This window comes from Diabrotica undecimpunctata, chromosome 7 (genome assembly GCF_040954645.1).
Source record: "Diabrotica undecimpunctata isolate CICGRU chromosome 7, icDiaUnde3, whole genome shotgun sequence".
Lineage (NCBI taxonomy): Eukaryota > Metazoa > Arthropoda > Insecta > Coleoptera > Chrysomelidae > Diabrotica > Diabrotica undecimpunctata.
The window spans coordinates 50,696,970-50,715,704 of NC_092809.1; the positions used below are offsets into that span (position 1 = coordinate 50,696,970).

The following is an 18,735-nucleotide window of genomic DNA, read 5'->3' on the forward strand; positions in this document are numbered from 1 at the left end:
CATTATCCAATAGTAGGAATCACTAGGTATACTATGATATATAGATGTATGATTATTATTTTATGACTATATTTTCTATTAAAAACGTACTTCCTGAATTTTGCCTAAACCAAACTGAAATTAAGAACATATGTATGGTTTAAATTTGCCGCCAAATGAAAATAGTTTCGGCCCGTCCGTATTTGGCGCTAGAAACTCTCTCCCAAAACTTTCTATAGGAGTTACCTAGCTAGGGGGTTATTGATTTACGTTTGTTTCCTGTTTCCTGAATTATTATAGTGATTTCACTTTTTGGATGTAAAATTATTATTGAAATACATAAAATCAAGTGTAATCAAATGGAAGTAAAACAAGAAGTTAGCGAGGAAACCTGTAAGGTAGAAATAGAATATATTGACTTGGATGGCTTTAAATGTGATATTAAGGAGGAATCCAATAGGCAAACTGCAAATAACACATATGAGTATTTAGACTTAAAGGAACATCCTATAAATGCTAAAATAGAACATGGGAATAAACTTAATCAATTTGAAGAAAACCAAAAAAATGAGAAAGGTTAGTTACAATAAACCCTCTCAAATTTAAAAGTATTAAAAATAGGAATAACTTTTTTATTGGTATAGCAAAGGTACTAGTATCAGCGTCTATATTCTTTGCTAGTATAGTAGACTTTGCTAGTATAGTAGACTTTGCTAGTATAGTTTTTTATGTATTTTCCATTTAAAATATGACTTATTTTTAAAAGCCACCGCCATTATTTTTATTATGAATATGAAACAACAATAAATGACAACTCATTCTTATGGTAAAGAAGGGTAATCCTAATCAGTGTTGCCATAGTTATACAAAATATGTTTTCTTATAAAAAATACAAATTTTGATTTTCAATTATATAACATTTTATTCATACTTAATTTTAACAGAAAATTTCTGCTTTTTTATCAGGGTTAAGTTAGATTAAAATCTCTCAAACAATAAAAATTGTGATCTTCCCAGCCCGATTTTAAGTTGGGTTGGGTTATATTGTTTTACATTTTTTTTAATTATAAAATATCAGGGAAAATATGAAATCTATGTCATAAAATGTACTTTTGAGAAAAAGCGGTTTACAGTATGACATACTTCGAAAATAATAATTATTATTAAGCCTCTTTTAATTATCAACATTAAATTGCAATTTAAAAGACAAATAGAATCATTACCTATGTTTGTATGTATTACTGCAGTGTAAACTTAATTTAGGAAGGGATGATTTTTGAAGTTATACTTCTATACGCGCGCTCCACGTTGGAAATTTGTATGGGAGTGAATCTGTGAAATCATTACATATGTAAGATAATAAGTAAGAGAGACAGAAGATATATTTTCTCTCTTCCTTTCTCGAATATAAAAATGTTCCTTTTGTATATATAATTTAATATTATATATATTATATAAAGATATATATACATATAATATTATATATATAATAAAATATTTATTAATATTATTATTTATGTGATATGTTTTGTATTATTTATTAAATGTTCATAATTATTCTACCTCGATGATAATTATATTAGTCTTTTGTATTTCAAAATAATAATCTCAATAAATCACTGTATGATCCAGAACTGTCAATTTTGAAATACATTTCTGGCATGTCCTCAGTAGTATAGTAGTCAGTATCCCCGCCTGTCACGTGGGAGACCGGGGTTCGATTCCCAGTCGGGGAGGATTTTTTTATTAATATTATTACATGGTAAATTAAACATATATGCGTAAGTAGAAAAGTTATGTATATTATTGTCATTTTTAAATACTTATGAATATTGCGTTTTAATTTGTATTCTATTATTATATTGAATTATGATGCACTGTATTGTAGTGTGTTTTTTATGTATATTATTGTCATTTTTAAATACTTGATGAAATGAATATTGCATTTTAATTTGTATTGCATTATTATATTAATAACAAAATAAACAATGAATTTTACTGCAGAGTATGTGTTAAAAATTTTTTGCATTCAACTCCTTTCATACATATATGAAAATAAAAATATACATTTTCATCAAAATATTGATTCAATCCTTCATTTACTATACTCCTATTACAGGTCAAAAGTTGTTTATTAATTGTTAGTAAGTGGTTATTAATTCTGTTTCTCTTTCTGCTATGTCTTACCTATAGCATTACATATGTAATGATTGTGCAGATTGACTCCCAAATAAATTTGTAACGGCGAATGCGTGTATAGAAGTGTAACTTCCACCGGCAGTCCCACTGGACTGCCACACCCGTTTTTTTTTTTTTTTAGTAAACATAGTGTTATAAATCATTCATTCCACATTCTGGAAATCGGAAGCATGCTCGGCTTTAGGAAGAGACATAATAAGCATGACATTTACTGGATAAAAACGGTAATAATGACATTGAATCATTGTATTTTCCTAAAGATATTGGTCTTTGTTGTGTTCGACTTATAGCAACACATTGAGGAAATGTAGCATTTCTTCGTTTTAAGCTAAGATGTTTAAATTATATATAGTGCTAGTCAAAAGTCCGTTCCCCCCTTGTATCTTTTAAACAGTTAGGGTATTGTTATAATAGTGAAATTTGGAGGGAGGTAAGAAACAGACGTAGGCTTCTCAACTAGTCATAACAGGTGACGTAATAGTGACAGATGACGTTACAGCGCCACTTGTGACAGATAATTTTAAATGAGACCTTATGGCAAGCGATACCTCGTTTAAAAAGTATTGAAAATACCTATTCAGTCATAATAGTTTTGTTTGAGTTTAAGATCATTTTGATGAATAAATTAAATAAATACTAAAATTGTAGCTTCTCATTTATTTGATAAATATTTAACAACCAGTTCTTATAATAAGTGCACAACAAAATGTGCTCCATCTACTTCCTGACAGTAATGCATCCTATTTCTAAACTCTTGCTGTACTCGTTCAAATGTTTCCTATTTCAAATTGCCCTACATTCTTCAACAATTCGTTGTTTCAAAATGTCAATATTGTCGGGTGCTGTAGCGTAAACTTTAGATTTCAATTATCCTCACAGAAAAAAATCTAATGGTGTGAGGTCCGTTGACCGAGCTGGCCATTCTATCGTACCTCGGCGTCCAATCCATCTACCACGATATTCCTCATCTAGACAACGCCTTACTGCACCATAATGGTGTGCAGGAGCACCATCTTGTTGAAACGTTATTTCCAAGTTGCCGAATTCATCTGGATTATCCTCCAGAATTGCATTTTGTAACATCTCCAGATACACTTCACCGGTTAAGTTAGTATTGAGAAAAACAGACCCAACTATGTGATTTCCGAAAATACCTGCCCAAACATTTATTTTTTTTGGAAATTGAGTATGTGTTTCACGAAAGACGTGAGGATTTGTGTCACTCCAATACCTCACATTGTGTGTGTTAACATTTCCATTGAGAGAAAAAGTACTTTCGTTACTAAAACAAATTGTTTTTATGTAATTGGGCTGTTGGTTAATTTTATTGGACATATTTTCACAGAATTCTAGTCTTCGGTCGGGGTCATCATCTGAAAGTTGGTGCACAATTTTTAATTTGTATGGATGAAATTTGTTTTCAGCCAACACTCGGTGTACTGTCTTTTGACTGATTCCATAGATAGATGCAAATTGGGGTGTAGAAGAAGTAGGGTTCACTACCATTTCTTAAAATATGTTAATTTTTTTGTCGTCACTAATTGTTGGTCGACCAGATCGTTTAACATCTTGAACACAACCTGTTTGTTTAAACTTCCGAAGAAGCTTCCTCAAATAAGCTCTCGATGTAGGGCGATCGGGGTACCTCTCATTAAAAAGACGTTCCGCTGCATGGAAATTATTTCCACATTCACCAATTATTAACACAGCTGCTACTTTGTCGGCTACAGTACGTACCATTCTACCTTTGTAAAAATTTAAACGTCTCGTTAAACAATATTTAAACTAAATATTAACTAAGAACAACTAACTAAAACAACTTGATTAAACTAGGCAGAAACAGAAACTAAATATTCAGGTATAAACGCGTTTGCAAACTAAAAGTAACTAGAAAATAGACTAAACTAAGTAGAAACAGAAACTAAATATTGAGCTATAAACGATTTTGCAAACTAAAAACAACTAGAGAATTGACAAAGGTCAAATTTTTTGACAAATAACCAAAGGCGGACGTTAGAATTTTTATTAATTAAATGTCAAATCAGAATTTTGATGTTTATTTTCTTTATTTATTCGTCAAAATCATCTTAAATCCAAACAAAATTAGAATGATTGAATAGGAATATTAAAATAATTGTAGTTTCGCATTTAATTAATACTTCGGCCATATTGTTTTGACACTTTTGACAGATCGTATATGTTTGTTTACGTTTGTTGATTTTCGAATATTTTTAGTTTTATAATACTTTTATAGAAACTGTAATAATATATTGTGATAGTGGTTGCAGTGGCAGAAGCATTGTTAATAAAAAATCTTCAGGAATAACGTTCTACAGGTTAGTATACAAATATGTAAACAAAGTAATGGCCCGTACTTCAAAGAACAAATTAATAGTATTTACCTGTATTAATTTATCTTTATGTATAATATATCGTGTTTTTAGTGTTTACCGCGGGATAAATAAATCATAGTTTATTAAAAACGTATTGCACTTTGTAGATTATGATTAAATCTTCTGAATAACTAGTCATATTTTTATAGTAGTTTTAATATTATTGAGTCCGGCCATGATCTCACCGCCATATTGGTATCACCGTTAGCCACGCCTACCTACGCCGTTTTTAATACACACGTTAATTTGCTCATAGCTTCTCCATAGATTCTAACTCGATGATGTTGACGTACAAACAATTAAGAATTGAAAAATGTCAACTTTTTGACAAGTAACCAGTGGCGGAGGTTTTAATATTTATTAATTAAATGCGAAACTACAATTTTAGTATTTATTTAATTTATTCATCAAAATGGGCTTAAACTTAAATAAAATTAGTATGGTTGAATAGGTATTTTCAATACCTTTCAAACGAGGTATCACTTGCCATAAGGTCCCATTTAAAATTATGTCACAGTGGCGCTGTAACGTCATCTGTCACTATTACGTCACTTGTTATGACTAGTTAAGAAGCCTACGCCTGTTTATTACCTCCCTCCAAATTTCACTATTATAACAATAACCGTTCAAAATATACAAGGGGGGGAACGGACTTTTGACCAGCACTATATATTATACATATAGTATTTTAATAAATCAATACTGTTTGATTCCCAGACAGACTTAACGGTTAGGTAAAGAATATAGCAAGGGCGTTCTGGGAAAATTCACTAACTCACAAAAGTAAAGTTTTGAGGTGACTCACTTGAGGTGAGTTTGACTTGGTTGGTCAAGTTCTGGTACCTGGATATTGATTTGGAAGTATGTTATCTACATGTGGTGTGCACATTCATGTAAAAATATTTTGAAAAACATTTTATTGATGAAAACTGTGAAAAAGATGGAGTTAGTTGATTTTAAATGTATAAATTAATATTTATGGGGTAAAACCTTTTATAATAAAATACAAAAAAGTCTTGAATATTTATATTATCAAAAAACAGATATACATAGAGATAAGTGCAGACACTAAGAGTTTTGATCACTCATGTCATCTTTGGTACCACTATCCTCAACACCGGGGCCCTGATTCTAATTGATATTTCGACTCAAAACATGTCGAAATTAATATGGCGACGTCGAAATGCGACTTTGCGAACCTTGTGGATTTCAGCTGAACTAACCAAACGACGTCACTAATTTTCGATTTATCGAAATTAATTTCAACTTCAAGAAAGTGGTTGAAATTTCATTTCGAGTCGAAATTAATCTGACATGACATGACTGGCTGGACTGGGAGAAGTGAACTTAGGTCAGAGAAAAACCCAACACAGAGAAGCGACAGCTCTTTGAAGTTACGTGGCCAAGCCGCCAATGACAGCTAACAACCAGAAAATTAATAGTCAGTGGGCATATCACACAATATAAATTCTTCGAGCGTAGGCGCAAAATTTCGGGCCAATGTTTTTTAAATGCATTCATTTTTTCCGAATCCTGAAAAAACTAATAAGTATTTTTGAAAAATTTAAACGCAGAGTGAAAGACTACATTATTACTGAGGGCCGAAAGTCCCTGAAAACTTCTATAATATTTATTTTAATAAGTTACAGGGGTGAAAGAAAAAGAGAAAATTTAGTGTGATTTTTAATTTGAAATATCTCATTCAAAAAAACTTTTTGTTTATTCTAAGGGACTTTCGGCCCTCGGTAATAATGTAATCTTTCATTCTGTATTTAAATTTTTCAAAAATATTTGTTAGTTTTCTCAGGATTCGAAAAAAAAAATGATTGCATTTAATTATCGTTATGAATCGTATTATATGAAAATATTGAAGGTACTGCGTCATGCGCCAATGTTTTTCTTCTATTTCCTTTTACAATAACATTATCTTCAAAATGCAGTTCACAAATCCTATAATTATTATAAAGTGAATCCATTTTGAATAACAAATCTTCTCGTCTGCAAGCTTCTATCCACACTTTGGCACTACAAATTTTTAACAGAACAAATTTTAAACAAAGAACTTTGTCTGTATTTATAAATAATACTTTATTACTTACAATTATAAGAGTATTAGCACTGTTATTCTATGGTATTAGTATATTCTAAGTATATTGTAAGTAATGAAATATTTAACTTTTGTCAATATCTAATCTTAATAAATTTTCAGTTTTCTCCTGATGAAGTCACAAAAGTGTCACTAAATATTGAGATATACAACAAATAAAGTTTTAATATTTTTTATTTGTAATTCCCATTTAAAACTCCTAAATATTTTATGTATTTCGATCCATATATTTGATCTTTTTTATTTATATTTAACGAATTAAAAATTGGCAGAAAACTTTTGTATATAGCAAAAAGTAGATGAGTACCTATTTAGTTTTTTCATAATTTAATGTAAGTTTGTTTATTTGCAACCATGTTTTTGCAATTTTGAAGTCTTGTTCTGTTGGAATTTTAAGATTTTCCCAATTATCGGTCTAATTATGTTTCCAACAATTTTTAGTTTGAGCATTTTAGTAATTTCTTTGTTTCGTTTAAGAGCGTAGACGCAAAATTTCAGGCCAATGCTTTTTAACATTTTTTTGGAATCCTGAGAAAACTAACAAATATTTTTGTAAAATTTAAACACAGAATGAAAGATTACATTATTACCGAGGGCCGAAAGTCCCTTAGAATAAACAAAAAGTTTTTTTGAATGAGATATTTGAAATTAAAAATCACACTAAATTTTCTCTTTTTTTTCACCCCTGTAACTTATTAAAATAAACATTATAAAAGTTTTCGGGGACTTTTGGCCCTCAGTAATAATGTGGTCTTTCATTCTGCTTTTAAATTTTTCAAAAATACTTATTAGTTTTTTCAGGATTCGAAAAAAATGAATACATTTAAAAAACATTTGCCCCAAATTTTGCGCCTACGCTCTTAAATCAAATATTCCCGTGTATAAAACCCTCTATATATTTTTATTTCTTAAAAATACTATATTCGTATTGTTATTGTCTTCGAGCGCGCCGACATTTGGCCACCATCTGTTGATTTTTTGACCTAGCCTTCGGAGACTTGCGTCTTTCAATAAAAGAAAAAGCACTGTCACCAAATTTAATGTTTTCAGTTTGAACTAGGTATCCCTTGGCAGACCAAAGTTTATTTTTTTATAGCTCGGACAGACACGTCGGCGTCGGCTTACTGTTCGAAAGTCAAACCAATACTATTATGTAATTAGTAATAACTAATAATAATTACAAAGCAATAGTAATTACCTGTTATTATTCTTAGGAAATCTAAATAAACTTATTCCTTTTCCTGTCACAGATGAACATCCGCGAATCGCACAAATATATCCAGCCATTTTAAATATAAATTAAACTTTTAACTATAAACTATAACTATAAACTTATATATTTAACTATAAACTATAACTATAACCTTTTAACTATAAATAAATTATATAAATGGTCAAATGCACTTGTTGCGTCGAGTATTTACCATAGACGCCTACGGACTATCGAATACAACCAGAATTAAAGAATAAGCACGTGTTTTTGACAGTAATACAACCAGAATCGGGCATGCGTATACAAAAATGGTACCCGCTTTTGGACCGCTGTGTCGCTTCTATGTGTCTCTGTTATTCTAGGCTTAGGTTCAGTTTAGGTAGGCGGTGTTGTGTTTTGATCCTTGCAAGGAAAACTGAGGCAAAAAGTATTAATATGGCTGTGTTTTACGGACATTTGCTACTTTTGGAGGAATTAGAGAGGATAGATATCCGACGCTCACAACGGAGGATAAGAAGAATGTTACGGGATACTCAAAATTCTTTTTCACTAAGTCATGCTCAATTTAGGCAGCAATTCCGGCTTAATAAACAAGCTGCAAATTATTTAATAAGGGTATTAGAACCATATTTGGAAGGTGTTTATGCCTCTAGGATACAAAAAATGTTTAGGGTTAGTATTACTAAGCTGCAGTAAATTTAAAAATATATTAGAATATAACCACTAAGTCAAATCTTAGTGGTTATAACTTAAGGGTCTCCCACATCGCCTTTTGTTTTCTTGCCATATTTTCTTTCAATTCAAAATATATAATTGAGAATGGCCACTATTTATGATTTAACAACTCAAACAAGAAAAAAAAGACGTTCACGTAACGTAAACAAAACAAACATTCAACAAGCGTAGTCAGTAGTGCAGCGTGCAGCCAATAACCAACAGGGCCAACCCAAATTTTCAGCAGTGTCAAAATGATAAAGTAAATATCCCCAGTTTTAACTACAATCGAAATGAATGAGAATCGCTAGCCATTGCGACTGTCATGGCGTAGTCGCTTTTAAATTTCGACATCGAAATGAAATAGAATCAGGGCCCGGGTTCAATTATGACATCTGTTACCAGTTTTGACGTGGGAAGAGACCTGTACCAACCCTGAAATTCATCTGGTATAATGTTGTTTTTGCACAATTTCATTAAATCCTTCTTTTTTTGAATACTAATAGGTAGTTGTTTTGTGTAAAGCTTGGGTAAATCTTTTGGTTGATTTGGTGGCCTCCCCTTTCCGTAAAAAATAATAATTGAGAGGTAGGAGTCGGTATGTCCATACTTGTATTGAATTATGCCTGGTTCATGCTTGGAATATTTTAAGCTTTTAATTAGTAACCAATTAACAACCTTCCCAGTTTCGTCTTTAGATCTATTTTTAATAAGATTTTTTGAAAGGTGCTTCAAATCATAAAAATCTGATTTTCGCGTAGATCTGGCTATCCAGAAGATATCCAATATACGAATCGTTCATTGAATACACAGATACAAGCTTTGTAATTGTTTTTAAATAAGAATCAACTAAGTGCACTTAATTTATTTCTGCTGTATAAAAAATTCCGCTAAAGGAGTTAGACTAAATCATGGTTCAGATTTAAAAATGATGAAGGACGAATTCATCATTTTTAAATGGTTTTTCCTGTTAAAATATTGATGTTTCTGGATTTAGTGGAAAATGTCAAAATTGAAAAAAATGGAGTTAATGGATTTTCCCAGAACGCCCACGAAGGTATTTTCATGGAATCAATGTAATGTGCTATGTGAAGAACTTGTACAAGGTTATGTTTGTATCTCATTGGGTGTGTAGAGTCGTAATTTAAGAAACGGTTGCTCGCCATTTCTTTTCTGTATCACGTGGTGCCCAATGTGTTATCCTATGTGCGTATGATTTGCATATCCCAAAACGGTATACTAATATAAACCTCCAATTCACATGTAAATTGAAGGTGAGGATCAACGCTATTGAAGACTGATAAGGTGCTCAAAATCTTATCAGGTGGTGTCGCTAGGATCAAGTAGTCGACATAACGCTTTACAAAGGTAACCTGGAAATCTAACTTACTGATTACTCTCATTGATAAGGTCGTCGAGTACGAAATTAACTAAAATGGGGGAAATGGACGATCCCATGGTAGTTTAAAAACTTTGATGATAGAATTTGTCATTAAATGCTAGATAATTGGTGTCAAACGTTAGTTTTAATAGTTCCGAGGATGTTTTCCACGATACTGGACTGTGTGGTTGGATTTCATTCCAATGGTTCCAGAGTGACGTGACAACGCTAGAAAGTGGGAGATTAGAAAACAGATATACTACATCAAAGCTTACTAAGCCATATTCACTTGTTAATTGATAATTATTGATGAATTCACTGAACTGGAAATGTCTATGTTGAAATTGTTCTTGTAGTTGTATGCTTGTGGAAGAATGTCCGTTAATAATTGGGCTAAATTAGTGTTTGGAGCGTTTATTGACGATAATATAGGACGTATACTCAGTTGGGGCTTATGGATTTTAGGAAGACAATGGAACCTGGGGGCATTGCCATTATAATTATGAAGGGATTTGGCTTGTTTATCATCGATGATTCTTTTATTTTTTAGTTTAGTGATATGTGTCTCGCAATTTATTAACTTTCAATTTGATTATAACATTTCTGTTTTTATACACACAAATATGTATATTATAATCAGTTTTATTTTTAGATTATCTCCAAAAGAACAAAATGGAAATTATGGAGGCACTAACTGAACGTTCATCTCACCCAGGAAATTATATGAATATACAAGCTGAAGGAAAAACAATAACTAAAAATATAAAAGTGGTAACTGGAAAAAGACCTTACAAGTGTGAAATTTGTTTTAAAGAGTTCGCATTAAAAAGTAATTTAAAAACACATTCAAGACTGCACACTGGAGAGAAACCTTACAAGTGTGAAATTTGTTTTAAGCAATTTATTGATCGAAGTAATTTAAGAACACATTTGAGAGTGCACACTGGAGAAAAACCTCACAAGTGTGAAATTTGTTTTAAGCGGTTTACTACATCAAGTCATTTGAAATTACATTTGAGAGTGCACACTGGAGTTAAACTTTACAAGTGTGAAATTTGTTTTAAGCAGTTTTCTCAAAAATCTTTTATGAAAATCCATTATAGGACGCATACTGGGGAAAAACCTTACAAGTGTGAGATTTGTTTTAAGCAGTTTGCTCAAGGAGGCGAATTGAAAAGTCATTTGAGAGTGCACACTGGGGAAAAACCTTACAAGTGTGAAATTTGTTTTAAGCAATTTATCGATCGAAGTAATTTAAGAACACATTTAAGAGTGCACACTGGAGAAAAACCTCACAAGTGTGAAATTTGTTTTAAGCGGTTTACTACATCAAGTCATTTGAAATTACATTTGAGAGTGCACACTGGAGTTAAACTTTACAAGTGTGAAATTTGTTTTAAGCAGTTTTCTCAAAAATCTTTTATGAAAATCCATTATAGAACGCATACTGGGGAAAAACCTTACAAGTGTGAGATTTGTTTTAAGCAGTTTTCTCAAAAATCTTCTATAAAAGTCCATTTAAGATCACACACTGGAGAAACACCTTACAAATGTGATATTTGTTTTAAGCAGTTTTCTCGAACAGCTGTATTTAAAAAACATTTGAGAATGCACACCGGAGAAAAACTGTAAGAAAGTAAAATTTGTTTGAAGCAGTTCAGCGAACCACATAATTTGACAATACATTTGAGAGTGCACGCTGAAGAAAGGTGTAAGTGTCATGTTCGTTTTAAGTAGTTTACTACAGCCGAATATTTGAAAAACCATATAAAATTGCACACGGAAGCTTAAAAGTGTGAAATTTCCCAAATCTTATTTGGAAACACATATTAGTGTTCTAAACTTCCACTTTCCAAGCTGGTAAAGAATTTTCAGCTTGCAAATGATGGCTAAACAGGTTTATAAAAATAAATACACTTCATAATATCAAGAGTACAGGAGAGACTGCTACAGCAGATGAAGCAGCAGTAAAAATATTTCAACAGGAGCTAGCGAAAATTGTTGATGATGGGAGCTATTGTACCAATCAAGCATTGATAGCTGATCAAGCTGATAAAACGGGACTGTATTGGAAAAAAATGCCTAACCGTACTTATATATCGCAAACGATGAAAAAACTGCAAGTAGACATAAAGCAAGTAAAGATCGAGTAACATTATTACTTTGTAGCAGTGCATCAGGAGACCCAAACGTTCAAATAGTATTTCTTCCGCCCAATACAACAAGCCTTATTCAGCCATTAGATCAAGGTATAATTTCAACGTTTAAAAAATATTACATAAATGTAATTTACAAATCCATCGTGAGTAAACTAGAAAATGAGTCCTTAACAGTAAAAACGTGTGGAAGCAATGTTCTATTTTGTTTTTATTGTTTGATTCATGTTGCATCTTCTTTCGCGCAAATAAGGTCAAGAACTTTAAATACCTGTTGAAAAAAGGTTTGGTCAACATGTGTAACAAGCCATGCAACCATTCAAACACCGACACCATCAGATGAAATAATTAATTTGGCACATGGCATTGATGGAGATGGTTTTAATACGTTCAACCATGATGATATAGATGAATTGTTTGAGGATGATACATTAAGTGACCATGATATAATTGATCAAACTTAAGATCTAACTTTAGATGACGTCTTGAGTCTAGAAGATGATAATGATGAGGAAGAAAAACAAACAACCCTCACTGCCAAATTAATTCGAGAAAATCTTCAACTTTGCACTAAATTAGAAAATCATTTTCTTATTAATGACCCTAATTCTGAACAAGCCTTTAAATTACAACGTGAGCTGCAGAACTGCATGTCAGGATATCGTGAGCTAAATAAAAAATACTAGCATCATTAGCGCAAAGTTTAATTGCTGTTTAAATTGTCAGAAAAGGAAGAGCTACAAAAAACGAGAATGAAGTTTTTGAAAATCCATCGCATTTACTGCAAATATCTATTGCAGATACAGTTTCTTTGGGCGATAAAGATGATTTTGAGCCACTTAGCAAACCATTATAGGATAACGATAATGATTAAAAATGTATTTATATGTAAAACTATATGTACCTATTACTTTCCCATAAAATAAAATTAATTGATTTTTGAATACAAGTTTTTTTAAGCTTTTGTATGAATTTCTTTCAGATATTCGAAGTAGTTTATCATGCAGCCCATTTCTTTTAATTTCTGCAAACTTTTTTATGTAATTTTAGAAAGCAACCGAACGTATCCCTACTTTTTCAAGGCAAGTAATGTCTTTTTTATGTACGCTTTTCTGTGAAACGTATCCACCGCATAAAACGAGACCTTAGTGTATTTATATCTACCATGTCAAATATCTCTGCCCTATCACACTATAGATAATAGATAAATCCGGAAGTATTGTCTCAGATTCTACGTCCATTGTAAATGGATTCCTTATCCATGCTTTATTGCTATGGATGGGGGAAAAATATTCCTTCAGATTTGCCTCCAGTCTTAGCAGGTGTTCGTTGAAAGCCGATGAAATCTCATCCGGCAATTAATTCACGTTATACTCTTTTTGTAGTTCTGTTATCGTTTTGTATTTCTGTTAGACGCTTGAAGGTTCATGGACTCATTTGAAAGTGCAGCATAACAAATAACATAATGGTTTGTTATCAGCACCTTTAATAAAACCAAACTGTAAGTAATCTTATTGTCGAGCGCAGGACTCCTTTTTTGTGACATACGAGAGCTGTTGCAACCGTTGACTGGTTTTCGATGGCGAGGGAGATTATCCCCGCATTGTCTGAAAGCCAAATCTCTCTCGAAGAAGAGAACCAAGTAGGTTGCACCATTGGAGAGAGGGGTCACATCGTGGGACTGACGGCAAATAGAAGATATACCCTTGTAGTAAGTATAGTCCGCCCGCTCATACCTACCCATCTACATATTCCACTTAGTTTAGATAAATAGGTGTTTTAGCAGGCCCACGAATACCGCGATCAACCCCATAAACAAGGTCTTCTTCTTTCAGTACCCTGTCCGATTATCGAACGTTGGCGATCATATTGGCAATAATAACTTTGTTTACGGCGGCTCTAAATAAATTAGCGTTGGTCTCTTGATACCATTCTCGGAAATTTCGGCACCAGGATGTTCTTCTTCGGCCTGGGCCTCCCCTTCCAGCGATCTTATCCTGTATTATGAGATGTAGGTTGTACCTCTCTAGATGTTTCATTATATGACCTAAATATTGTAACTTCTCAGCAATACTCGTCGAATAAATCCACATCTCAAAGGCCTCCAATTTTTTCATTAATGTCTCTGTAAGGGTCCAGCTCTACATACCATACAGCAATGTGGAGAATATGTAGCAGCGTATTAATCAGCGAAATTTTCTTTAATTTATAGAAGGCGGCTCTGGCTTTTTCAATGCGTATTCTTATTTCTGTCCCAGTTATAGTTAACGTTTGCGGCCAAATAGGTAATATTGTGGACTCTTTCTAACTCTATTCCATACGCTCTAATGTTCGTTGATTGTAACTCCGTTTTGCTGACAACCATAAGTTTTGTCTTAGAAGTATTAAGTTTTAGCCCATATTCATCACATGCTTCGGTTACCCTGTTTAAGTCGTTGCAGGTCTTCTTCATTTGAGGCAATAAGTACCGTGTCGCCTGCATATCTGAGATTGTTGACATTAATTCCGTTGATTTTAATGTCTATATCTTCAACTAAGACTTCTTTGAAAATAAATTCGGAGTAGATATTAAAAGTAGAGGCGATAGAATACATCCTTGTCTAACTTCACGTCGTATTTCCACTGCTTCCGTCGTATTGTGTCCAATTCGTATGTTTGCACATTAATGCCAAACAAAGCGACTACTAAAAGGACACTACACAGTGTCGTCATTATTAATGAACGTTTAGTTACGTACGAGATGTCATAGGGCATTATGCATAAAAATAGTTTAAGTAAAAAACAAATTTTGATTTATTGACTTAAAGAAGGCCTCTGGCTGAGTACAAAATAAACAACTGAAACAATCCTCACATGCGACATAGCAAATGAAAGGGGAGTTAATAAGGAATATATTCAGATAGAAAAAACAAACAAGGCAACTACCAAAAGGGCACTACAGGTAAGAAGTGCACCAGATCATACTTTATATTTACTTGGATTATCTGCAAAAAGTTTATTATTTTAACAATTTAATGACTGACTGTAGACAATTGATTAGATCCCTTGTCGCATGCGACGGGCAAATTAACTAGTGAAATATAATGACAATCAAAATAAAACAATTAAACATCTAAAATCATTAAACAATTTTTAAAGAAGAATAAATAAGATTCTTAAATATTTAAAGAACTTGAACGTGTGGTTGTATTAAAAAAAAAAATAATCCTACTTCAGTCATACCTCGTGTTCGCAATAAACTTTCTGGTGATATAAAGCCAAATAACGCATTCAAACAAGGTTGCATTATAAATTCATCTTGGTTAGGGATAGTTCGTAACGAATTAGTAAGATGTCATTAAATGTTTAATTTTTAGAATTGTGGAACAAAACCCTTTTACACATTGGTCCAAATTACACGGTTTTCCCGTAAGTATCTACATTCCACATTAAAATTGTCATGCCTTGCAAGACATTACAGGCATTTAACCAGATTCTATTCATTTTTTGACACATATAGCTAAGACAGCTATGTCTGTCTGGTCAGTCAGCTAGCTTTAAAGTAAAATTTGCTTTTTGAAAAAATTGAAATTCTTCAAACATCATATCTGGATTTTTATGATAGAGAGAGAGCCAGAAATTTATTGTTTTTAAAATGAGTTTACATTTATAAAACACAACATGGTATAATACAAACAAGGCACAAGATACATTAAAATACTAATTATAACATTTCCATAATTAATTTAAGTAAAAATCCTTTATAAAAGGTATATATAAATTAAAAACCCAAACGTGCTATGTCATGAAGACAAAACGTTTTCGGTTTGATGATAGCAACTCAAGCCCTCGTAAACACTTCGTCTCAGGACCAGCAACTTCATGTAGAGTCATACGTCGCCATGTTACCATATCCACTGGTAACTCTAACATCATAAAATATAATACCAAATAATGTAAATCAAATTGTAACATATAACTTTTAACGGGTTTTTACCCAGATATTTAGTGGCTCAAAACATGTACACCTAGACACTGATGATGGAACATGGTTTCCGAAAACGTTTTGTCTGCATGACATAGCCAGTTTGGGTTTTTAATTTATATATACCTTTCATAAAGGATTTTTACTTAAATTTTTTGTGATACATGGTATACAGCCAGCTACAGGAACTTAGTTTCCTTGTGGATTTCCATAATTAATATATACCAATTAGCGCAACTGTCCTCAAAAAATTCCTCTATACTATAGTAACATTTAGATAATAAAAACTTCTTGATTGCTCTTCGGAATACAAAAATATTGCTTGAGGATCTTATATCGAGTCGTAGGTGATTAAACATTTTCTTACCAGTGTAAATAAGAACAGGGAATTGGAATAACATCATTTAGACGAGTGTTTTAAGGGGAATCTGTCCGAATATCCTCTTTGTTTTTTAAAAATTAAGCACATCAATTCAAGGATATACATGTAAGGATGTGTCAAGATACCATGTTTCCGGAACAGAGACTTGCAAGAGAACAGCTACCCCAAAAGGCAATACCGTATCTCAAATTAGATTCAATCAAGTCCACATAAACAATTTTTGCAATCTTGAAATCTAAATGGTGAGCAACTGATTTGACCGCAAAGCAACCCGATGATACCTTTTTGTTTAAACGTACTGTGTTACTCAAATTTAAATTTATTATCAATATAGAGACCTAAAAGTTTGTTTACGGTGTCAGAACAAATGCCTTCATTGTCCACAGTAATGCTGTTTAGATCATTCTTAAAAGAAATTAATTTGGGTTTTGAAAAATTAAATGTCAAATGATTAGCTTTGCACCACTCTAAGATTTCAGATATCACTACTAATAATCTTGTTCAGTACCTTGGACTCCTTGTTTTGCCATAAAATTGTGGTGTCATCTGCAAATATAGTAAACCGGCCATTAATGTCGGGGTTAGTTATGTTGTTAAAATTTATCAAGAACAAGATAGGACCCAAGACAGAGCCTTGAGGTACTCCATAATTACTAGAGTAGCGCTCATTGATTGATACAGACTGGCATCTCTCTTCCAAGAATGAACGGAACCACTTTACAGCAGTGCCTCTAAAACCATATCTTTCCAGTTTATTAAGAAGTATTTTGTTATTGACACAGTCAAAGGTTTTAGATAGATCACAGAAAACTGCGACAGCAACATAATCGTTATTTAAGTCCAAGTACAGTTTTTCCATGAATTCGAAGATGGCATCATATGTACTTTTCAATTAGTGGAAAGCGAATAGGAAGGAAGAAAGTAAATTATGTTTTTGTAATAAAGTCATAATTGGGATTTTTACCAATTTTTTTACAACCTTTGAAAGCGACGGTAACAAAGAGATAGGACGATAATTAGCAGGTAACTCGTGGTCACCACCTTTATACAGAGGTATAACCTTAGCACAATTTAAACAATCGCTAAAGTGACCCATTGAAAAAGATGTGTTAATTGCCTCCGCTAAAATTCTCGGAACATTATCAGGAAGAAGCGATAACACTTTAGATGGGATATCACCCCAACCTGCAACCGTAGGATTTTTAATACCTTATATAATATTTTTTATTTCACCCGAGTTAGTAAGAAGAAAATAAAAGGAATTTGTAATGTTTACTCCATTTAAAAAATGGATTGGACCAGAAGAATTAATTTTTCCAGTGAGTTCTGGACCTACCGAGCAGTAATATTTATTCAGCTCATTAGAGTCTAAGACTATATCAGCAGTTTGGGGAACTTTAGCTTTAAAATTATCAACTATACGCCAAGATTCTTTTTATTTGTTATTGGCATTTTCCATTCTACATTTAAAATATATACATTTGGCTAATTTAGTAACATTCTTATATATGGACCTATATTTAAATAAATATATCAAAAATTCATCATTATATATTATATGTTATTTAATGTAATTTAACGATCTTAAGTTTTTGCAGGCTTTTTATTATTCCAATCTTCCTGATAACATAATTTGATAAACCTGTCAAAATTACTTTTGCTAAAAATCCTACCCCATCTGGCTGTATATAAGGTAGATTCTTAAGGGGAAATTCACATAAAATGGGATCATGATTTGATCAAAAATAGGGAACCACTCTGCACACAGCCAGATCTGGATGTAGATTAGTACAAATATAATCCAATTTATGCTGTTATCTCTGGATCAGTAACCAGCATTCTCATATTAAAACTATTAAGAAAATTTGTAATGGTAATAACATGGCTGTGTGATGAATCCAGATAATCAATATTAAAGTCACCTGTCAAGATAATAAAAGCATTTTATGAAATTTTGTCAAGCAAGGATCCCAATCTTTGAAAGAATAACTGAATTATAGATTTAGGGGGTCTGTACACAACAATGAGAAAGTATTAAGCTTTTTACTGAAAGTAATAGATTCAATGCAGAGGTGGTTAAATTTATTGTAGTCAACAAAATTGAATTTAAATTGAAACATTGCATTAATTAAAATTAATGTGCCTCCATGGATGCTTTCAGATCTGCAAAATTTTGATATTATGAAGTAATTGTTAATACAAAGTGTTTCCAGAGGATACAACCAGTGCTCAGTTAAAAGCACAAGA

The 18,735-nt window shown here is 32.2% G+C and overlaps 1 protein-coding gene across 1 annotated transcript; it reads left to right on the forward strand.

Annotated features, from left to right (window-relative positions):
* The first annotated feature begins 240 nt into the window (after nt 1-240).
* On the forward strand, nt 241-13,077 carry LOC140446725 (uncharacterized). The gene is made up of 2 exons (XM_072539317.1): nt 241-555; nt 10,639-13,077. Exons 1-2 carry the CDS (start codon nt 339-341, stop codon nt 11,616-11,618), a joined length of 1,197 nt encoding a protein of 398 aa, XP_072395418.1. The 5' UTR covers nt 241-338; the 3' UTR covers nt 11,619-13,077.
* Nucleotides 13,078-18,735: the final 5,658 nt, after the last annotated feature.

Excerpts from the sequence above, each read along its gene's own strand:
- LOC140446725 (XM_072539317.1), top strand. The coding sequence starts at position 339 with ATGGAAGTAAAACAAGAAGTTAGCGAGGAAACCTGTAAGGTAGAAATA. Across the intron at positions 556-10,638 it reads AAACCAAAAAAATGAGAAAG|ATTATCTCCAAAAGAACAAA; the intron begins GTTAGTTACAAT and ends TTTTATTTTTAG.